The sequence below is a fragment of the Dendropsophus ebraccatus genome, chromosome 15 (genome assembly GCF_027789765.1).
Source record: "Dendropsophus ebraccatus isolate aDenEbr1 chromosome 15, aDenEbr1.pat, whole genome shotgun sequence".
Classification (NCBI taxonomy): domain Eukaryota; kingdom Metazoa; phylum Chordata; class Amphibia; order Anura; family Hylidae; genus Dendropsophus; species Dendropsophus ebraccatus.
In genome coordinates, this window is record NC_091468.1 from 68,344,691 (window position 1) to 68,362,939 (window position 18,249).

General features: G+C 41.9%; 1 protein-coding gene across 1 annotated transcript in view; it reads right to left on the reverse strand.

Moving 5' to 3' along the window:
* Positions 1–18,249, reverse strand: part of SYNE1 (spectrin repeat containing nuclear envelope protein 1) — a 385,540-nt gene that overhangs the window by 134,794 nt on the left and 232,497 nt on the right. The window contains exons 42-58 of the mRNA XM_069955314.1: positions 18,024–18,174; positions 17,311–17,469; positions 15,682–15,864; positions 14,204–14,305; positions 12,512–12,715; positions 11,114–11,321; positions 9,146–9,258; positions 8,849–9,054; positions 7,741–7,896; positions 7,317–7,608; positions 7,041–7,213; positions 6,538–6,847; positions 5,265–5,429; positions 4,081–4,437; positions 2,328–2,464; positions 1,185–1,362; positions 345–527 (exon numbers count right to left, since the gene is read on the reverse strand). Coding sequence (XP_069811415.1) covers positions 345–527; positions 1,185–1,362; positions 2,328–2,464; positions 4,081–4,437; positions 5,265–5,429; positions 6,538–6,847; positions 7,041–7,213; positions 7,317–7,608; positions 7,741–7,896; positions 8,849–9,054; positions 9,146–9,258; positions 11,114–11,321; positions 12,512–12,715; positions 14,204–14,305; positions 15,682–15,864; positions 17,311–17,469; positions 18,024–18,174 — 3,277 coding nt within the window. The remainder of the gene's footprint in view (positions 1–344; positions 528–1,184; positions 1,363–2,327; positions 2,465–4,080; positions 4,438–5,264; positions 5,430–6,537; positions 6,848–7,040; positions 7,214–7,316; positions 7,609–7,740; positions 7,897–8,848; positions 9,055–9,145; positions 9,259–11,113; positions 11,322–12,511; positions 12,716–14,203; positions 14,306–15,681; positions 15,865–17,310; positions 17,470–18,023; positions 18,175–18,249) is intronic.

Below are 18,249 nucleotides of genomic sequence, written 5' to 3' on the forward strand. Positions count from 1 at the left end.
CAGAGCAGGAGCAAATCCCCATAGAAAACCTCTCCTGCTCTGGACAGTTCCTGACATGGACAGAGGTGGCAACAGAGAGCACTGTGTCAGACTGGAAAGAATACACCACTTCCTGCAGGACATACAGCAGCTGATAAGTACTTGAAGACTGGAGATTTTTAAATAGAAGTAAATTACAAATCTGTATAACTTTCTGAAACCAGTTGATTTAAAAGAAAAAGATTTTTCTTTTACATTCTTTCTTTTTACATTTGTAAAATGAGCCCAAAAGGGTAAATAATCTGCAGCCCTACAAGGGAGTCTGTCTGCATAAAGTAGCTCAAACAACCCAGTATGAACTCTACCTCTAGTGCGGATTCCTTCAGATGTAGTGATGAAATAAAGTTCTTCCAATCATCTTTAGCAGCAAGGACTTTCTTCTGGATAGTCTTTACTTTTTCTTCAGGCACTATGCTGCAGAGGAATTCACCCCTGGATGTTACCATCTGCAGTTTCTGTTGACCGGCTTCACTTTCAGAAAGAAATTCCTGGGGAAAGATAGAAGCTAAGTGACAACCTGAGACTCACAGATGACAGAGACTGGACAGATGGCTATAATAGATACAAGGGTGAAACTATAAACGTTAGACGGGTATAATACAGCATGCGTGCATGTTCAGATTTTAATACATTTACCTATATTATCCTATTAGAGACTTTTATAGTATACGGCACTGTATACATATGTAACACATATCATAACACTTAAAGGGAATGTGTCACTAGGTTTGTGGCCCTTTAAATGAAAGCAGCATAAACCAGTGATATAAATGCTGAACAGATGGGTGTATTACTTAAATTATTTTGTTCAGCCGTTCTCCTAATATGCAGGAGAATAGGATTCTTGCCCCACCCCTCCCCCCGCCCTCCAGCTGCTGATTGACAGGTGACTGCCTATACACAGCATGGATAGATAACTGCCAATCAGCAGCTGGTGGGTGGGGTTTTCTGCTTCTTTGGGCTCATGCACATAATGGAGAGGATTATTTATTGTCTATGTTATTCAGGAGGATATGTCTGAATGTGCTGCACAGAACAATGTAAGTGATACATCATTCTGTTCAGCTTCTCTGCCACTACTTTATGCTACCCTGAGATAGGACGCCATAAACCTGCTGACAAGAGTCTCTTTAATGTTGTCTTACTTGAATCCTTTGTAGACTTGCTGAGGTTTCCTCAATACTTTCAGGCGTATCAAAACATTTGGCGGTCGACACTTTGGCATTTACGAGCCACTGCTGAAAATCTCGGACGGCTGTACGAAACCTCTGCTGCAAAATTTGTTCCTTGCTTTGACAACTTTTTGATGTTTGCAGGAAAAGGCTAAAAAAAAACAAAGAAAAGAAAAGAAAATAAGAAAAAAAGTAACAATAATAATCAATGCATCAATATTACATAGCTAACAATCTACTCCTCTCATAACACTTCTAAGGATAGGGCTACACAGACACAGGTCGTACAGCCAAAGATCAATGTTTGGTCAGATTGTGGCACGTTGCGACTGTAGCCCTAGCCTTAAGGGACTTTTACAAGGGTCCATTCTCAGCCAGGAAGGGGCGCTGCAAGCGTTCCTTTAGCCGATAATTGGCCTATGTAAAATCAACAGCAATCGGCTGAGGACAGGGAAAACATTCGATCTTTGGCAGATTGCATTTTTAGAGGAAGCTTTAAAATTTATAGTAATCGGCTGTACATCTCACTGTGTAAACAGGGGAAGTGCGGCCAACAGTACAGGGAAACAGACAGCACAGATATGTATACATCTGTGTTGTCAGTTTTCAGATCACACATGCATTGCATACTTACCATCCGGGCTGCTGTGTGATCTGCCACTGTCAACTTCCGTTAGTTGCTGTGTCTACGGGTCGCTGCCCCACCTCCTCCAGCAGTCCGTCCTTCTGGAGGAGGAGGGGCAGTGGCCTGTAGTTGCAGCGGCAGCAGGACAGGAGCTGACAGTGTCGGATCACACAGCAGTCCTGATGGTAAGTATGCACTGCATGTGTGACCTGGAAACTGATAACACGGATATATGCATGTCTGTGTTGTCAGTTTCCATGGCTGCACAAATGATTCAAGGATCGTTCATGTGTCCCAAACCCTCGATTACTTGTGCCGTGTAAAGGCACTGCAAACTAGTGCTGATCTAACTCATCAGCGCTCATTTCCATTCTTCCACTGTCCCATATCGGGCCATGTAAAAGGACCCTTACACAAAAGTCCTGATTTTAAGAGGAGAAATTTACATGGTGTCCTAGGTGCACCTTATGTAAGATATAGTGATCTTATACCTGTTGTAATCCTTAATCAGAGCTGAGACTTTCTCTGAATATACACTCAAATCCTTGGAAAACTTGCAGAGGTCATTCAGCTGGGTTTTCAAGTCATCTGTGACATGTTCAGCTTCAGTGAGAGCACTCAGGGCCTCCTGCGAATGTAATTGACTCAATTACAACAGGGAAAAAATAACATCTCTTGGCTTGTTTGAATTCAGGCCAAAGTTAACTTGATATTTTTAAGCGTGTCTCCATTTTTAGAGTTTGGCTCTTATTTCTATGCAAACACACTAAAGTATCTGACGGAAGACTAATATTTTCTGTAGAATAATTATGACTTATAAACACTGATGTAAAGGAGATTAAGACTTCATGTACAGGGAAGCATCTAGAGTCTATAAGGAAGTACACAGTGGGGGAAGACAAACTTTAACAGACTATTAAATTTTCTGTTTGTAAAAATAAAAAATATTAGTAGGCCCCTCACTATGGCACGTATGACTGGTATGACATTTAAAGTGTTTATATATAAAGCAGGACAGACAACTCTTCGTTGCAAAAGAATTATTTTCTTGTATTAGAAGAATTATTCACATGAATATAACAAGCAAGATGAATATAAAGCAAGTCACCACAGTGAACAGGACGTCAGGTATCCAATCTTTTCACCGTGACAGCAATGCTGGTCGGTATCCTCAGTCCTTAGAGACGCTCACTCTCTAAATGGATGAATGACGTCAGTGCGCTACGTCCGTTTCGGGGACAATCCCCTTTATCAAGCGCATGACAACTGTTTGTCCTGCTTTATATATAAACGTTACACTGGATACCAAGTTGGGCGTCTTGGTTTCAGGACACAGTCACACAGTGCGTTTAGGCACTAGTCATAATATGTTGTTTCGTGAATGACATTTAAAGTGTACCTGTCGTTTATAAAAACTTTTGACATGTCATAGAGACATCATAGAGACATGACAAAAGTTTTAATCAGTCCGGGTCCGAGTATTCAGACAGGAGAGGACTGAACACTCGCTCTGTGTTATGAAAAAGAGTCAGGCTCATAATGTCAGTCTATGGAGCCCAACTTTTTTTTTTTTCCAAAAGAGCGGGAAGCGGATGCGCTGCATCTCATTCTCCTGTTCGGTACAGGGCTGAACACTCAGACCCAGACCAATCAAAATTTTTGACATATCTCTATAACATGTCAATTTTTTTTTTTATAAACCACAGGTACACTAAGTGTGTACATACCCTCCCCTCCCTTCAGGTCTCAGCTACCCAGATGCACTTGACACACTTTGTTTCTGTCCCTGTCCAATCCTGGAATGCCCAGTACCTGGGTCCTTGTACTACTGAGCCACTGACATTTAACATTCAGCAACAAATAATACAGTTGCTTAAACCAGTTGATTTGAAAGATATACATTTTCACTGGAGTACCCCTTTAAATACACAGAACTAAGAATGAATATCACACAGGTCCAGGCAGACCACTAGCTTGCCATGCTCACCAAGAACAAGTCACATTATGAACCCCAGGTAACTAAGATTTCAGAGTGAGAAATAAATGTATTTTTCAGCTTACAGCAATGGCCTTCTATGGTGTTTCCCTATAGAATCTATTAAACATACATTTATAGCTCATAGTGTTAGGTCAGACTATCTAACCATTTCCATAGCTGTGTGTGTAGTGAAATTGACATAGCTGTATGTGTAGTGAATATCATGCAGATGCATCAGTAAGTATGAAGTAAGAAGACGGCGTCACCTTGTGTCTGTGCCAAGCGTCTACTATTTCTTTGTCTGTATTCTTGCCTTCCCCTTGCATCAGCTTCTGCGTCCATCTCCCCAGGAACACACTGAAGTCCTGCACGGCCTCTTCCAGCCTGGAGACCCCAGATGTGAATTCTTGCTCAGAGACGGCCATTTGACTTAGGAGAGCCTCTAAAGTGTCCCTGCTCTGACAGACGCTCTCCTCCCACTGCTGCCAGTCATTCTGCAGGCCTCGGATCTCGGCCTCCATCAGGTCGCCTCCGCTGGCCGTGGTGTTCTTCTTCACTGCAGGGGCCAGAGTTTCAACCCTGCTCAGGCGCTCAGCTCCAGTCTGTCTGGAAGCCATCAACTCCTGTAATGGAAAAAAAAAAATCATCACTATAGTGACAAAAGTTGTGTTCAGTCTGTTGGAGCTGGAGGAACTCCGACAAAGTTTACATCTTACTGCTAAACCGAAACTTGCAAAGTTTTTCTCAGTGAAACCGACAAACAGAAAAGTAATCTACAGTATACAAAGAGGAATGACGTATTCTAGTAGTTTAGGAATATTAAACAGTAACTTTTATATGCAGTGGGAATGGCTGCAGATCATTGTTCGGAGATTATCGTCCCATAACAACATAGAAAGAAGCAGTTGGGTCATGTACAATGGACATAAACATCAGTCAATGTGCATGTCTGTACATTCACATATGTATCTATGTTATAAGAATTTTTTATAGGGTAATAAATAGAGATGAGCGCAACTTGAAAATTAACTCACGGGGTTAGGGGGTTAAAAATAATTTGCATTTGGGGATGGGGGGGGGGATAAGTTATATTTACTCGTCCCGGTGCTCACGCAGCGCCACGACCCACTGACAGCCTGCAGATCTCCCCAGCAGCTACGTCATGACCCGGCTGATGGATGCCCCACTTAGCTAGTCAGTGACTGGGGCGGGACACCACTGCAGTCACAGATTTGCTGAGCAGGCTAAATCCCACTGTTCAGTGTTGTGTCAGCTGGGTTGTGATGTACCCTGAAGCCGGGAGAAAGCGACAACCAGCGGGGTTCGGGAGCCCGGTGATGCGGCGGAGCACGGGCATGAGATCCAGTAAGCATACTGTATTTGTTATGTTCCCCCACCCTGTAGACCCAAATACACTATATCCTGATAAGATATGACTCCAGGAACTAACCTTAATCTTTGTAATTTTCTTCTGGATGGCGGCAGCATCTCCTGAGGCATCAGACCACCGGTGAAGCTCCTCTTTGGCGGAATGGAGCCAGTCTGAGAACTCATGAACAGCGTCCAGGTACATCAGGTGATCTTTAACAATGTCTTCTACATTCCTCATCTTTTCCTGGACACAAAGATCATTTTTCAGATTCTAGTATTTTCTTTTCAAATAATTCCATCCTATAGCTCGTATAGATCATAAATATAGCATGCAGCAGCCAGACACTGGCAAAGTGCTCTCGTAGGAATAATATATTATGCAAAAAAACATTGTTTTATTGTTTTAAAAATAACGTCTGCTGTTTTACCATGACTGCTGTCAATAATGTTCAAGAGTGAACATAGCCTTAAAAAGAACCCCCCCTCAACCCTTCCATAGAGCACCTAATAGTTACCCCCTCCTGCTGGAGGAATCAGAGGGTCAGGTGGGTTCTGCCCCAGGTGCCAGGTTCCCTTTAACAAAACTTTAGCCCCCAGGGTTAATATAACATTAACATGAGTTCGGCCTCGTTCACACAGTTCATCAGTTTTTTTCTGTCTGTAAATCAGGATTGAATTCAATGTGGCAATCTACACATCCTTTTTTTGGCCACTGATCCGTCCAGCAAAAAAGTTATAGTGTACCTATACGGCCCTTTTTTGTAGAACGGAGGCTCCAATAAAAGTGAATGGGTCTTTTTTAAATTAACAACATCCATGTCCTGTTTATTTTGTTACAGAAAGTAGCAGTGCAGGTTTTTTTTTTCTTTTTTAATAATCCCCCCTCTGCTGGTGCATAAACTTACCAATAAAGATCAGTGTCCTGTGGCACGGCTTTGTTCTGGTCCTACGGCGCTGCTCGGATCCCACTGGCTGTGACTTCACTGCTCTTCTGACCCGTCTTCTATTCTATAAGAGTGTTCTCATAGAGATGCATAAGAGACCCTGACTTCTGGCCTCCTGGGCTGCAGAGCTGAAGCTGAAGAGGTCAGATTGGCGCCAGCGGGATCAGAGCGGCACCGTAGGACCGGAACAAAGCTGCGCGGTGGGACACTGTTTGTTTGGTAAGTACATGCACCAGCCTGCAGTGGGGGGAAGAAAAAAAAAATCCTGGACTACTTCTTAAAGCACTACCTGGTAACACCTACACAAGCTACCAGTTTTTTATTTTTCAAAACTTTCGTAAAGAATAAACAACCCCCGGGGTTGAGAAAACTCTGAGACAGGGAGCAGTATGTTAAAGTAAAACTTACTCTGGCGACAGTCATGATATCATTGAAATGTGTTTTCAGTTCATTCTGGGCCAGGTCCGAGAAGGTCACGTCCTCGGTCTTCTGGTGTAATTCCTTTGTCTTCTCAATAAGATGGTGAAGAGTTGTGGCATGGTCTTCTATGTCTGACAGGATTGCCTGTATGTGATCTAGCAGTGTAAACTTCTCCTTTAGGCCATTCTGGTTCTGGATGGGTTGCTCCAGCTTGTGATCCACAGACTCCAGCCACTGTTCCATTAGGTTTTTCCTCTCTACATATTCATTCCACTGACTGATCACGGACTCTAAACCACTATAATAAAAATATTCCAGAATAGGGGAGTTCAGATTTCTCCAAATGTCAAATATTTTAAGTTTTTTTTTTGGCATAAACAAATCTGTCACCGTACAGTTGTATGCAGGGGCATAGCTAGGATTCATGGCCCTAATAGCAAAAAAGCTGTACAGGTTGGCTAATGTTGGTTATAATGGTCAATAAAGCTTACCTGAGACACCTTGAGGCTGTACTATTGACAGTACCCCAGACATCTTTCAATGTCTGTAGCTGCATCTTGATTACCATCTGTCCATCCATGTTGCTGCTCTTCAGGGCCTGTTCCCCTTTACCAATTGCAAGGTTCAGCTTGACCTCTCCTTCTCCCTTCACTAGGAGCATTTCCTACGAAATATAAAGCTTTCTTAAACACTGTGTCCTAAGATGTATACTGTAGAAATGCACAATTCTGCCATCATATCATCTCATTATCCCCATAAATCTTTACCTGGACCTGTTGTAGACGACTTTCGAGCGTACTCTTACTGCCCACGGTACTTTCGGCCATAGACAATTTGTCCTGCATATCTTTCAACCATGACCAGGTAGTCTGCAAAGCTTCTTCAAAAATCTGATGTTCTTGGACAGCCACCTGGCAAATGCGGAGTTTCTCCTTTAGAATTTTTACAAGATTCTGATAGTTTGTATTTAGCTGAGAGGACAGGCGGACCTCCTGTCCATCTCCCCGTCCTTCTTCGTGTAGTGCTTGAGCTCGCTGGCAAAGTTTCTCGAAAGAATCTCTAAAGCACAAAGTCAAAGTCACGTTATTTTAATCCCATTGGGTGGTTCTTACACGATTCCTGATCAAAGACTAAAACCCCATCTTAGGTTTGGATTTTCCTTCCCAATATCTATATCCTCTATGTACTCACCTTGCTGCCAGCAGCTCCTCCAGGAACATTTCCACTTTATGCATCTCACTTTTCTTCTCAGGTATATGTTGTTTGCTCTCCCCAAGAGTTTCTGTCCTTATCCGCTCCTCAAGCTCGTGAATCCACATACTTAGCTTTTTGTGTTGGTCCTCAAAACTGAAAAGATCAATATGCATTATTGATTGGAATCACACCTGTTACACTCACTTTCTCACATTGTACTGTTATTATGAACACAAGTTTTACCACCAAATTCCGGACTAAGGTTCTATGAGTCTACATGTAACCTAAATGATAGAAATAGGCACAAACTACGATAGCTACAAACTCAGAATTAAGGAAGCCACCTGGATGGAAGTCTCTACTTAGCCTGTGAGTTCCCTGGAATGAAGAGGATTGGGGGTGCCATACACCCTCAAACAGCTAAGAAAGCTTGGGCCAAACCATTTTGTTTCCCATTTGGTGGAAAACGAAGCATTGTAGATAATCCACTGAAATCTGCAGCACTTGCCACTTTTTAGTCCAGTCCAGTGAAGATTTAAACACTTTCGGCTCTCCTGGCATCAGATTGATACATGATATTGGGAGATGCTTTATGCTCTGTAGGGTTCGTGGATTATGTGTCAGTATATTTTTTACTCTGCAAATTCGAGGCTGCCATTTTTCATTAGCAATCCGCTAAATTCCATCCGTATTGCACTCATATTTTTTGCTGATCCGAAAAAGTGTGTTTAATAATAATCTAGTCACTATTTGCAGATGCATGTTTTTGCAGATCGCATTTGCAAACATAGGAATTCCATAGGGTTCTATTGGTGTGTCCCTGTAGGACTTTCAGTCGCACTAGGGCCTGTCCTTTTTTTTGCGGAACGGATCACAGCCCTGTACACAACTACGGATGTGTGAATGGGGCCATTGAAATACATTGATCCTTTTTTCTGTACACAATTGCGGACACGTGCATAGAGCCTTTGTCTGCGGATCAGTACTATTATAGGTCTATAGGTATTATTGAGTTGTTTTTAAAAAATTTTATTTTACCACAATAACCACATTTAAACCGCACATGCTAGAAGAGATGCAGACATTAAACGACGCTAGTTCTCACCTCCCAAGCTCAGAGACACAGTCTTCCAGGGCCTGCTTGTCCTTCACACATTGCTTCTTAAAGCTCTGGAACTCTTTCTCTGCTTTTGAGATCCTTTCCTGAATACTAAGCACAATCGGCTTTGGCAAACAGAAATAAAGCTTCTCTCCCTCTTCGGCGGCAGCTTCTAATTTGCGCTGGCCCTCACCAATGGAGTCCAGTATTTCCTGGGATGAATCATTGGGACATCATATTATTACACGTTGTAACACTAATGGATGGATATTTTATTTTATTTGTTACATTTGTTTGTTTTACCTGTAACTGTTTTATTTTTCCTTCTAACGTTTTGCTGTCACCTGACCAATCCGAAGAGCCCTTAACTCCTCTGTTCATTTCCCCAAACCATTCGTCGAATTCACCCATAGAGGCTGCAGTAATAAACATTTACAACATGTTACAGTATTCTGTTGTATTCTTGTAATGATGCATAAGATAAAATATAATATTTTAAAAGGGGAACTAGAAGAATCTAACCTGCTGACAGCAACCTATTGCTCCCGGGGCACCGAGCACTGTCCCACCCCCAGAGCGCGAGTCAGCCCGCTCCTTCTAATGATAATCAATGGAGAGGGCTGGATCAGCATAATGGGGACGAGGCAGTGCTCTTCACGGTGCTGCAGACTGAGGATTACACTGCTAAGAGCACTGGAACATCGCAGAGGAGAAAAGTAACAGATATAACTTCCTCCTCGGCGCCGCGTTCGTAAAGTGCTGGCCCTGGTCAGCAGGTCAGTAGAGCCGCTGCACCGGAATGTACCCTTGGGTAGTGGCCATGCCGTGTAAGGGTCCTATTAGACAAAGTAGATTTTAACGATTAACAATAAACAATTGCAAACGAGATTGTTTATTGTTATCCAGAAATCCATTTGTCCTGGTGCAGCCTTCTGCAATAGAGGGTATGTCTAGGAGGAACACAGGCACAGATGCTCTTTAGTCCAATTGTATAGCTAAAGCAAAATTGCCCCAAAGAAGACTACTGCTGGCATACTATCTGGTCCTGCTGTCATACTATATGGTAATGCTGGCATACTATGTGGTCCTGCTGTCATACTATCTGGTCCTGCTGTCATACTATATGGTAATGCTGGCATACTATCTGGTCCTGCTGTCATACTATGTGGTCCTGCTGTCATACTATCTGGTCCTGCTGTCATACTATATGGTAATGCTGGCATACTATGTGGTCCTGCTGGCATACTATGTGGTCCTGCTGGCATACTATATGGTAATGCTGGCATACTATGTGGTCCTGCTGTCATACTATCTGGTCCTGCTGTCATACTATATGGTAATGCTGTCATACTATGTGGTCCTGCTGTCATACTATCTGGTCCTGCTGTCATACTATGTGGTCCTGCTGTCATACTATCTGGTCCTGCTGTCATACTATATGGTAATGCTGGCATACTATATGGTAATGCTGGCATACTATATGGTAATGCTGGCATAAGCTAAAGGAAAAATGGAAAGTAATAACATTTCAAAAAAGGACTGTGGGGGACATTTACTAAGAAGTCTTAGGGAGAGATTTATCTGACAGATCAAAAGTCAGATGTGTGCAACTATTCTAATGTAGGTCGGTGTTTATTTTGTTCCAATATATTGTGTGTGATTTATGGACAAGTCGCATGGACAAGTAAATACTCCTTAGTAAAAAGTGGCAAACAAATTCACCTGGTACTGACCAGACGTAAGCCTCCACCAGTTTTTACGACTTTTTAAAAAGTCTCAAACCATAAATTGGGTGCAAATCCCGGATTATGGGTGAATATTCAAAACAGGCGGATTAAAAAGAACTAAAAAATGTTCGACTGTTGAATACTGGTTCATAAATAGAACTTGGATCAAAAATGGGCAAAAAATCCAATTATTCACCTAAAAATAGATGCAAAGCCCTTGATAAATTTCCCCCATAGTCTTTATATATAAGTAACCTAGACTAAGGCTGGGTTCACACTATGTTTTTGCAGTATGTTTAATGTATCCATTCTTAGACAGTTACTTTCAACATACACAATAACCTGGTCAACCACGTTTTTGAATAAAAAAATAAAATATCAATTTTCATATAGTAGAAGTCAATAGAGAAATGGATCCAATCAGAAAGCACACAACTGCGTCAGCTTCTGTTTTCCATAAAACATATATGTTAAACGGACTGCAAAAAAAAGCAGTGTGAACCCAGCCTAACTACTGCTCGACATTTATTTAAGAAATAGTTACCAATAAATTGTTTTTCCAGCTTCTCTTGCAGAGTGGCCTGTGTCTTGTAGCAGAGCTGGTTGGTGGCTTCATACTTCTTCACCAGAGCGGTCACAGCTGCCCCAATGACCTCCAGTTCTGTAGACCTAAACTGTCGGCACAGCGTGTTCAGGTTCTCTTGTGTGGCATCAATGCTGGATTGCTGGGTTTGGAGCTCTTTTTGGATTTCCTGCATTACAATTCATTGAGAAGTTTTTTGTTTTAATACAACATATTCACTGAAAGTCTTACTGTTTACAGCTTCTGCAGAACTATTGCTTAAACATCGGTGTGATGATGATGATGATGATGATGATGATAAGCAGCACTTGTGTGTTTAGTGTCAATGTGAAGGTTGTCAAGACTAGCATGGAATAAATTTATACTGGCCCTGAACACAAGTGATGCTATCCATTATGTATGATCGTGTTCGCAGTACCCGTGGGTGAGACGGACCACTTCTATAAGAGTGCATGCACTAAATTTATCTGCTTTAACATTAAATCGCTAGCCACCCATACATATTGGAAGGACTGTCTAAAAGTATTGTAACACTGGCACTCCACTCTCTCTGGCTTACTGTTCTTCTCGGCAGGCACAGCTGCCAGGTTACCTACACATGACCCGGTCCATGTTCCTTCCCGCTATCATGCCTGTACTGTTGCTGTTCCTTTTGGTTCTGCCCATAAATTATCCATTACAGTATATGATTCCTGCTTGTTTGCCAAATTCTGACCCTGAATCCTGACATACACTACGTCTGACCTGGGTGACAGAAATGCTGAAATGGTTGGTGTATTACTTACATCATTCTATTCAACCGTTCTCCTAATATACAGGAGAGTAGGATTCTTGCCGCACCCCTCCACCGCCCTCCAGCTGCTGATTGACAGGTGACTGCCTATACACAGAATGGATAGATAACTGCCAGCAGCTGGTGGGCGGAGTTTTCTGCTTCTCATGAATGTCCAGGACTACTGTGACGATCAGGCCCGCTCCATTGATTATCATTAGAAAGGGGCAGTGCGCCTAATGGTCTTATTGGACCGTGAGCCACGCGACTAACTGCACCAGAACGGCACAGAGGAGGAAGATAAGAGAAATCCCATCATCCTCTGTGTCTCCTCCCAAATAGGGACATATGAGCAGGTTAGATTCGTCTAACCTGCCAATATTTCCCCTTTAAAGCAATGATACCATTTCCACACTGAACGCTCTACACTTCAATGGTTCCTAGACAATCAATGTTTAATTCAATGGTTCCTAGACAATCAATGTTTAATTCAATGGTTCCTAGACAATCAAAACCCATGTACACCTCAGAGCCATCGGCCAACGTAGAAAGCTAACAAAAACCTGGGAATTGGTAAAATGTATCACCTTCAATTTTTTCATGTCTTCTGGTTCTTGACTATTTTCATATTTCAAAACGGATTCTTCCACTTTCCCCAGCCAGTCTGTCATCTGCTCAATGAAGGTCTCCAGCTGCATTTTTTGAGCACTAAAATCATCTAGTGTTACTTTGGCCACTTGGGAGACTTCCTTAGCATGTTCCAGTTTCTGCTTTAAATCTGCTGCCATGAACTAGAAGGAAGCAAAAGGACAACACTTCTGTAATAAGGTCCTCCAACCAATGACTTATAGGGCACATCCATTGCATCACTGATGGCAATAAGGAGCCCCCAAGGATCTTGAGGGTGCAGATAAGTAAGCCAGTTCCCTTTGAAGGGGCACTCCGGTAAAAATCAACTGGTGCCAGAAAGTTATACAGATTTTTTTTTTTGCTTCTATTTAAAAATATCCAGTCTTACAGTACTTATCAGCTGCTGTATGTCATGCAGAAGGATTTGCTGCTGCTCGGGACAGTTCCTGACACGGACAGAGGTGGCCGCAGAGAGCACTGTGTCACACTGGAAAGAATACAGCACTCCCTGCAGGACATACAGCAGCTGATAAGTATGGGAAGACTGGAGATCTTTTAAATAGAAGTAAATTACAAATCTATATAACTTTCTGACACCAGTTAAATTTAAAGAAAACAGATTTTTCGGAGGTATCCCTTTAATCTCCAGTTGCTGAATCAGCAGGATACATGTACACATTTCTGATCTTAGAGATACAAGCATACATAGAACTTCATATGACAAGCACATCTATGCAAAACATTTAATATTAAGAAGCGGGACTTGTTAAAGTAGTACTCCCCCTAAGTAGAGACTATGTTTTTCTCCTTAAAAGGGTACTCTGGTGAAAAATAATTGTTTTTGAATTAACTTGTGTCAGAAAGTCATACAGCTTTGTAAGTTTTTCTACAAAAAAATATTTAGTCTTTTAATACTTATCAGCTGTCTGCAGGAAGTGGTGTATTCTCTCCAGTCTGACACAGTGCTCTCTGCTGCCGCCTCTGTCCATGTCAGGAACTGTCCAGAGCAGGAGAGGTTTTCTATGGGGATTTGTTACTGCTGTGGAAAGTTCCTGACATGGACAGAGGTGGCAGCAGAGAGCACTGTGCCAGACTGGACAGAAAACCTAGAAGAACCATTGTCTAGCATTAGTATATTTCCTGCACAGTTATCTAAACAATGGAAGACGGATTATATGAATGAATATGCAGCAAGATGAACCCCCCCATGTGGTCATGTCTGATGTTACCCACTGAGGAGAACAAGAATCCACAATGTCACCCATATGACCTGTGACCTTAGCATGAATGAATGAAGTTTACAGATTTCACAAAATTCTTCCTTAACTAACACACAGGACTTCATCTGAATACGGTTCTTCATTATAAAGTAATTTACGTCCCAGAACTGCGGTCGTATTTATGTCATGCGACTATTGTTAGACCTGGACCTGAGCAGCATACAACCCACTTCTTCCCAATATCTAAACCCTCTATTGTCAGGGGGGGGGTCAAACTCGGGCCCTGCAGCTGTTGCAAAACTACAATTCCTATCATGCCTGGATAGCTAAGGCTAAAGCTTTGATTGTTCAGGCATGATGGGAGTTGTAGTTCTGTAACAGCTGGAGGGCCTATGTTCCATGTAATGATATCAGATGTATAACAGTTACCTGCAGCTCGGCGGGGGGCTCCTGGCTCCTGGTCAGATCTTTCAGTTCATTAATCTTGGAGTGAAACTCTCCCAGCTTTTGCCCTTTAGACGCAACTTCAGTCTGAATTTTTCCCGGGAGAGAAAATGGCGACAAAGAATAAAAATAAGTTAAACCGTTTTCCAGAGATGCCTTGATTCAGAGCCAAACCACGCTCCCCAGCTGGGAGGAGTGAGTAAATGAAGAAGAATTTTTTCCAGCGTAGCCTGTTACATTCGGAGTCTAATGAGCAGATAGAACTCCCCGATACCAAAAAGAAGAACGGCCGTTGTTTAATGCTAACTTCTACTATTGCAGAAACTAAGTTTCATGGGACCATTCTGCCACGATTTATTACTTAACAGCCAGTATGTAAAGTAATAAATCAGTATGTAGCATGGGTCTTACAGAGACTGAACTCCTCCATGTACACGTGAGCTACGTGAGTAGTGTCCATAAAGCTCAGGGATTAAACGTCACATATAGAGATGAGCGAACCGGGTTCGGGTTCGAGTCCATCCAAACCCGAACGATCGGCATTTGATTAGCGGTGGCTGCTGAAGTTGGATAAAGCCCTAAGGCTATGTGGAAAACATGGATATAGTCATTGGCTGTATCCATGTTTTCCAAACAACCTTAGAGCTTTATCCAAGTTCAGCAGCCGCAGCTAATCAAATGCCGAACGTTCGGGTTCGGATCGACTCAAACCCGAACCCGGTTCGCTCATCTCTAGTCACATACAATGATGGGACCCACTATTATATGATATAAAAAACACCAAGCATTATATAATGTAACGGGGCACTATATGTAGAAAACTATTAAGTCTGATGAATCATGCCTTAAAGAGACTCTGTCAGTAGGTTATTGCTGTCCTATCTAAGTGTAGCATAAACTAGTGACAGAGAAGCTGAACAGAATGTTGTATCACTAACATTGTTCTGTGCAGCTGATCCAGAGATCTCCTCCTGAATAACATGGACAATAAGTAGTCCTCTCCATTATGTGCATGTTCAGCATTTCTGCCAATAATTCGTGTTGCCCTCATATAAGGCAGCCTAAACCTAGAGACAGATTCCCTTTTGGCTATGTTCACACAATGTAGAAATAAGTGCAAATAAAAGGTGGTTGTTGCAAAATGACGTCCGTTATTTATGAATATGAACATTATTAATGGCTGTTGTTTTGTATTTGTACTTATTTTTAAATTGTGTGAACATAGCCTTAATGTTGTCTTCTCTTTTAATTCTATCCTATCTCATCTGTCTGTTTGGCAATCGGCTACTGCACACGTCTTCCCCCACTTACATTGGGAGATCAGAAACATCCCTTGTAAAGCTCAGCCAGAAACATGGAGAATCTTCTTCAGGCTGACTGTATATACTATGGGTGAGGGTCCTACCGGTTAAATCATTTTTAGGTTTCGTGCCATTTGAGGTAATACATAACTTAGTACACACCTGAAATTCTTCTAGACAAGCCTTCATCTGCTGGCTGCTGTTTAGGTTGGTGATATTGTCACTCATCTGGGAAATGGAACTGCTTGACCATCCATCAATTTCATCATTTATGCTCAAAATGTTTTCCCATAAGGATAAGCTCACGCTTAGTCTTTCCAGGTTTTCATCAGCTCTCTCCAGCACCTGTTAAAACCATTGTTAGCCACATAGCATGTTAGATCCCAGTATACAATTCTTTGTACACGCTATCAGTGATAATGATACAGCAAGTCACTGTCAGGCGGCCAAGCCATATATGTTTGGTATACAGATATCGTTTAGGACTTTCACATAGTCAAATGCGTAGCTATCACCATAGCTGCATAGTAACTGCTATGGGACCCACCATGGCCAACTCCTGCAATACAATGGGCCCCCTGAGCTGCCATCATTTGCTGCACCCAGTGGCTGAGTGGGCCTCCTGGGTGCTGCAAATGTCCCTTTAACTGTAACCTCTCCTGACAAATATTTGCAGCTAATGTTAAAGGTTATGACTACACCTGACAGGTTTGTAGTCAGTCAGGGAGGGGGACCAATTAAAAGTTTGCTATGAGGCCCAGCCATTTCTAGTTATGCCCCTGCACATAGTGTGTTGTTGGGTTATAATATAGGATATACCGTGTTTCTTCAAAAAGAAGACAGTCTCTTCTATTATTCTATTCTCTGAAAAAAATCGACTAAGGAGCAGAAAGCAGTAAGATTTTTTTGTCCTAGGAGTCTTCCATGTCCACGTCCTTTCTTGTACCTCATGGAGTAGCTAACTCCAGTCATCTGAGGGTATAAATGCACCTACTAATGTTACCTACTGTATACAGTATACTAGTAAAAGATGAGCAAATCTATTTTGCAGAATGGGGAGGAAGGTATTTGGAGCAGGACTTAGAAGCGGGTGAGCGGATTTTACCCTGCCATAGCGGGAGGTAATAGAGCACTTGTCCAGAACGGTTTGGAACTACGTCATGCCTATTCTCCATCTCCATGATGTCAGTGATGTCACATAACATAACCCAGGGCTGGAGGCGCTGACAGTAACCAGGGCTTACTTTTGGAGTAGGGCTTATATTTCGAACAGACTCTAAAAACCCCGCTAAATCAAGCTAGGGCTTATTTTCAGAGAAACGCTGTATTAACATGTGAAGGAACCATGTGGAATCAAACTGAACAATTAGGGAACAACCAACAATGATTTTGGTGTCAGAACAAAATCAACGCTCAACAGCACATGAACGATTTCTCATTGGTCGTTTGATTGTTGACTGCATTTACGCAAAACGATTATCGTTTAAATTTGAACGCTGTAACGATTTTTCACACAATAATCGTCCTGTATAATAGGGCCTTAGATGAAGAGACTTAAGTGTCAGGCCCCTTCTACAAAAGAATTTGAGAAATACTAGGGAAGAACTTATATATCTCCCACTAAAATATAATGCCCGTGAGTGTCCAGCCTTACCAAAGCCAAACATATTGCAGAATGATTTTTTTTTTACATTTTTTTTTTCAAAAACACCATCAGAGCTTTACAACAATGCGAGGCCCTGAAAAGTAACAGCAGTATAAATAATTTAACATATGATAAACGCTTCTTACGTCGAGCCATTGATCCACATAGTAGTCCATGTCTTTTTTCACTGGCCGGGAATCACAGCCGTGGATTCGTTTAAGCTCCACTAACAAGTGTTTCCCTTTGTTGGTGAAGTCGTCCAGCTCTTTCTGGTTTTCATTCAATTCATTCTTAGCCGATTCGTGCTTTAAAAGCAAAGAAAGTTGTATCAGTGATGTAAATGATAAAGACAGCACTTACCATAGCTGAAGGACTACAGACCATCCCCTCCTCCCCCCTCTCTTTTATATAATCGACCAGGATTTCCCCAATATCATAAACTTGTTTGTTTTTTGTATATCAGTTATTGTCCCTGATTATGTGTACAATATATCTGGAGCACTAGGGGGAGCAATTAAAAACACACACACACATCGCCCCTTCCCCCTTGAAGGGGCTATATATTTTTTTTATTTTAAATTGCTTCCTCTAGTGCTCCAGATATATTATACACATAATCAGTGACAATAACGCATATATAAAAAAAAAATTTGGCGCACCTGTGCACGAGAACTGGAGTATGTGTTTTTAATATTTTTGGTAATTTTCCCAGCACACTTTTTAAGTAATTGAATAAAAGCAAAGTTCTAGTCAGGTCCCTACGGGGGCTCTATTCCCCGGGCCTCACAGCTTGTGGGACAGGTGTCATCCTATCTCCATCAGAGATCTTATCCCCATCTTTTATCTTTGTTATACTTACCTTTGCAATGGCACGCCGGATATCTTCCTGGTCTTTTAAAGTCAATTTAATTGTTATCATATTTTCTGCATTCTCTATAAGTCTTGTAATAGAAGACCTCAGATGTTCATATTCTTTCATTAGATCAATAAGGACCAAGCATTGTTCTTGACTAAAAAAACAAACAAAAAAATGTTTAGAATTCCAGTAATCTCCATCTCTCTTTTATTATTATTTTGCTATTAGA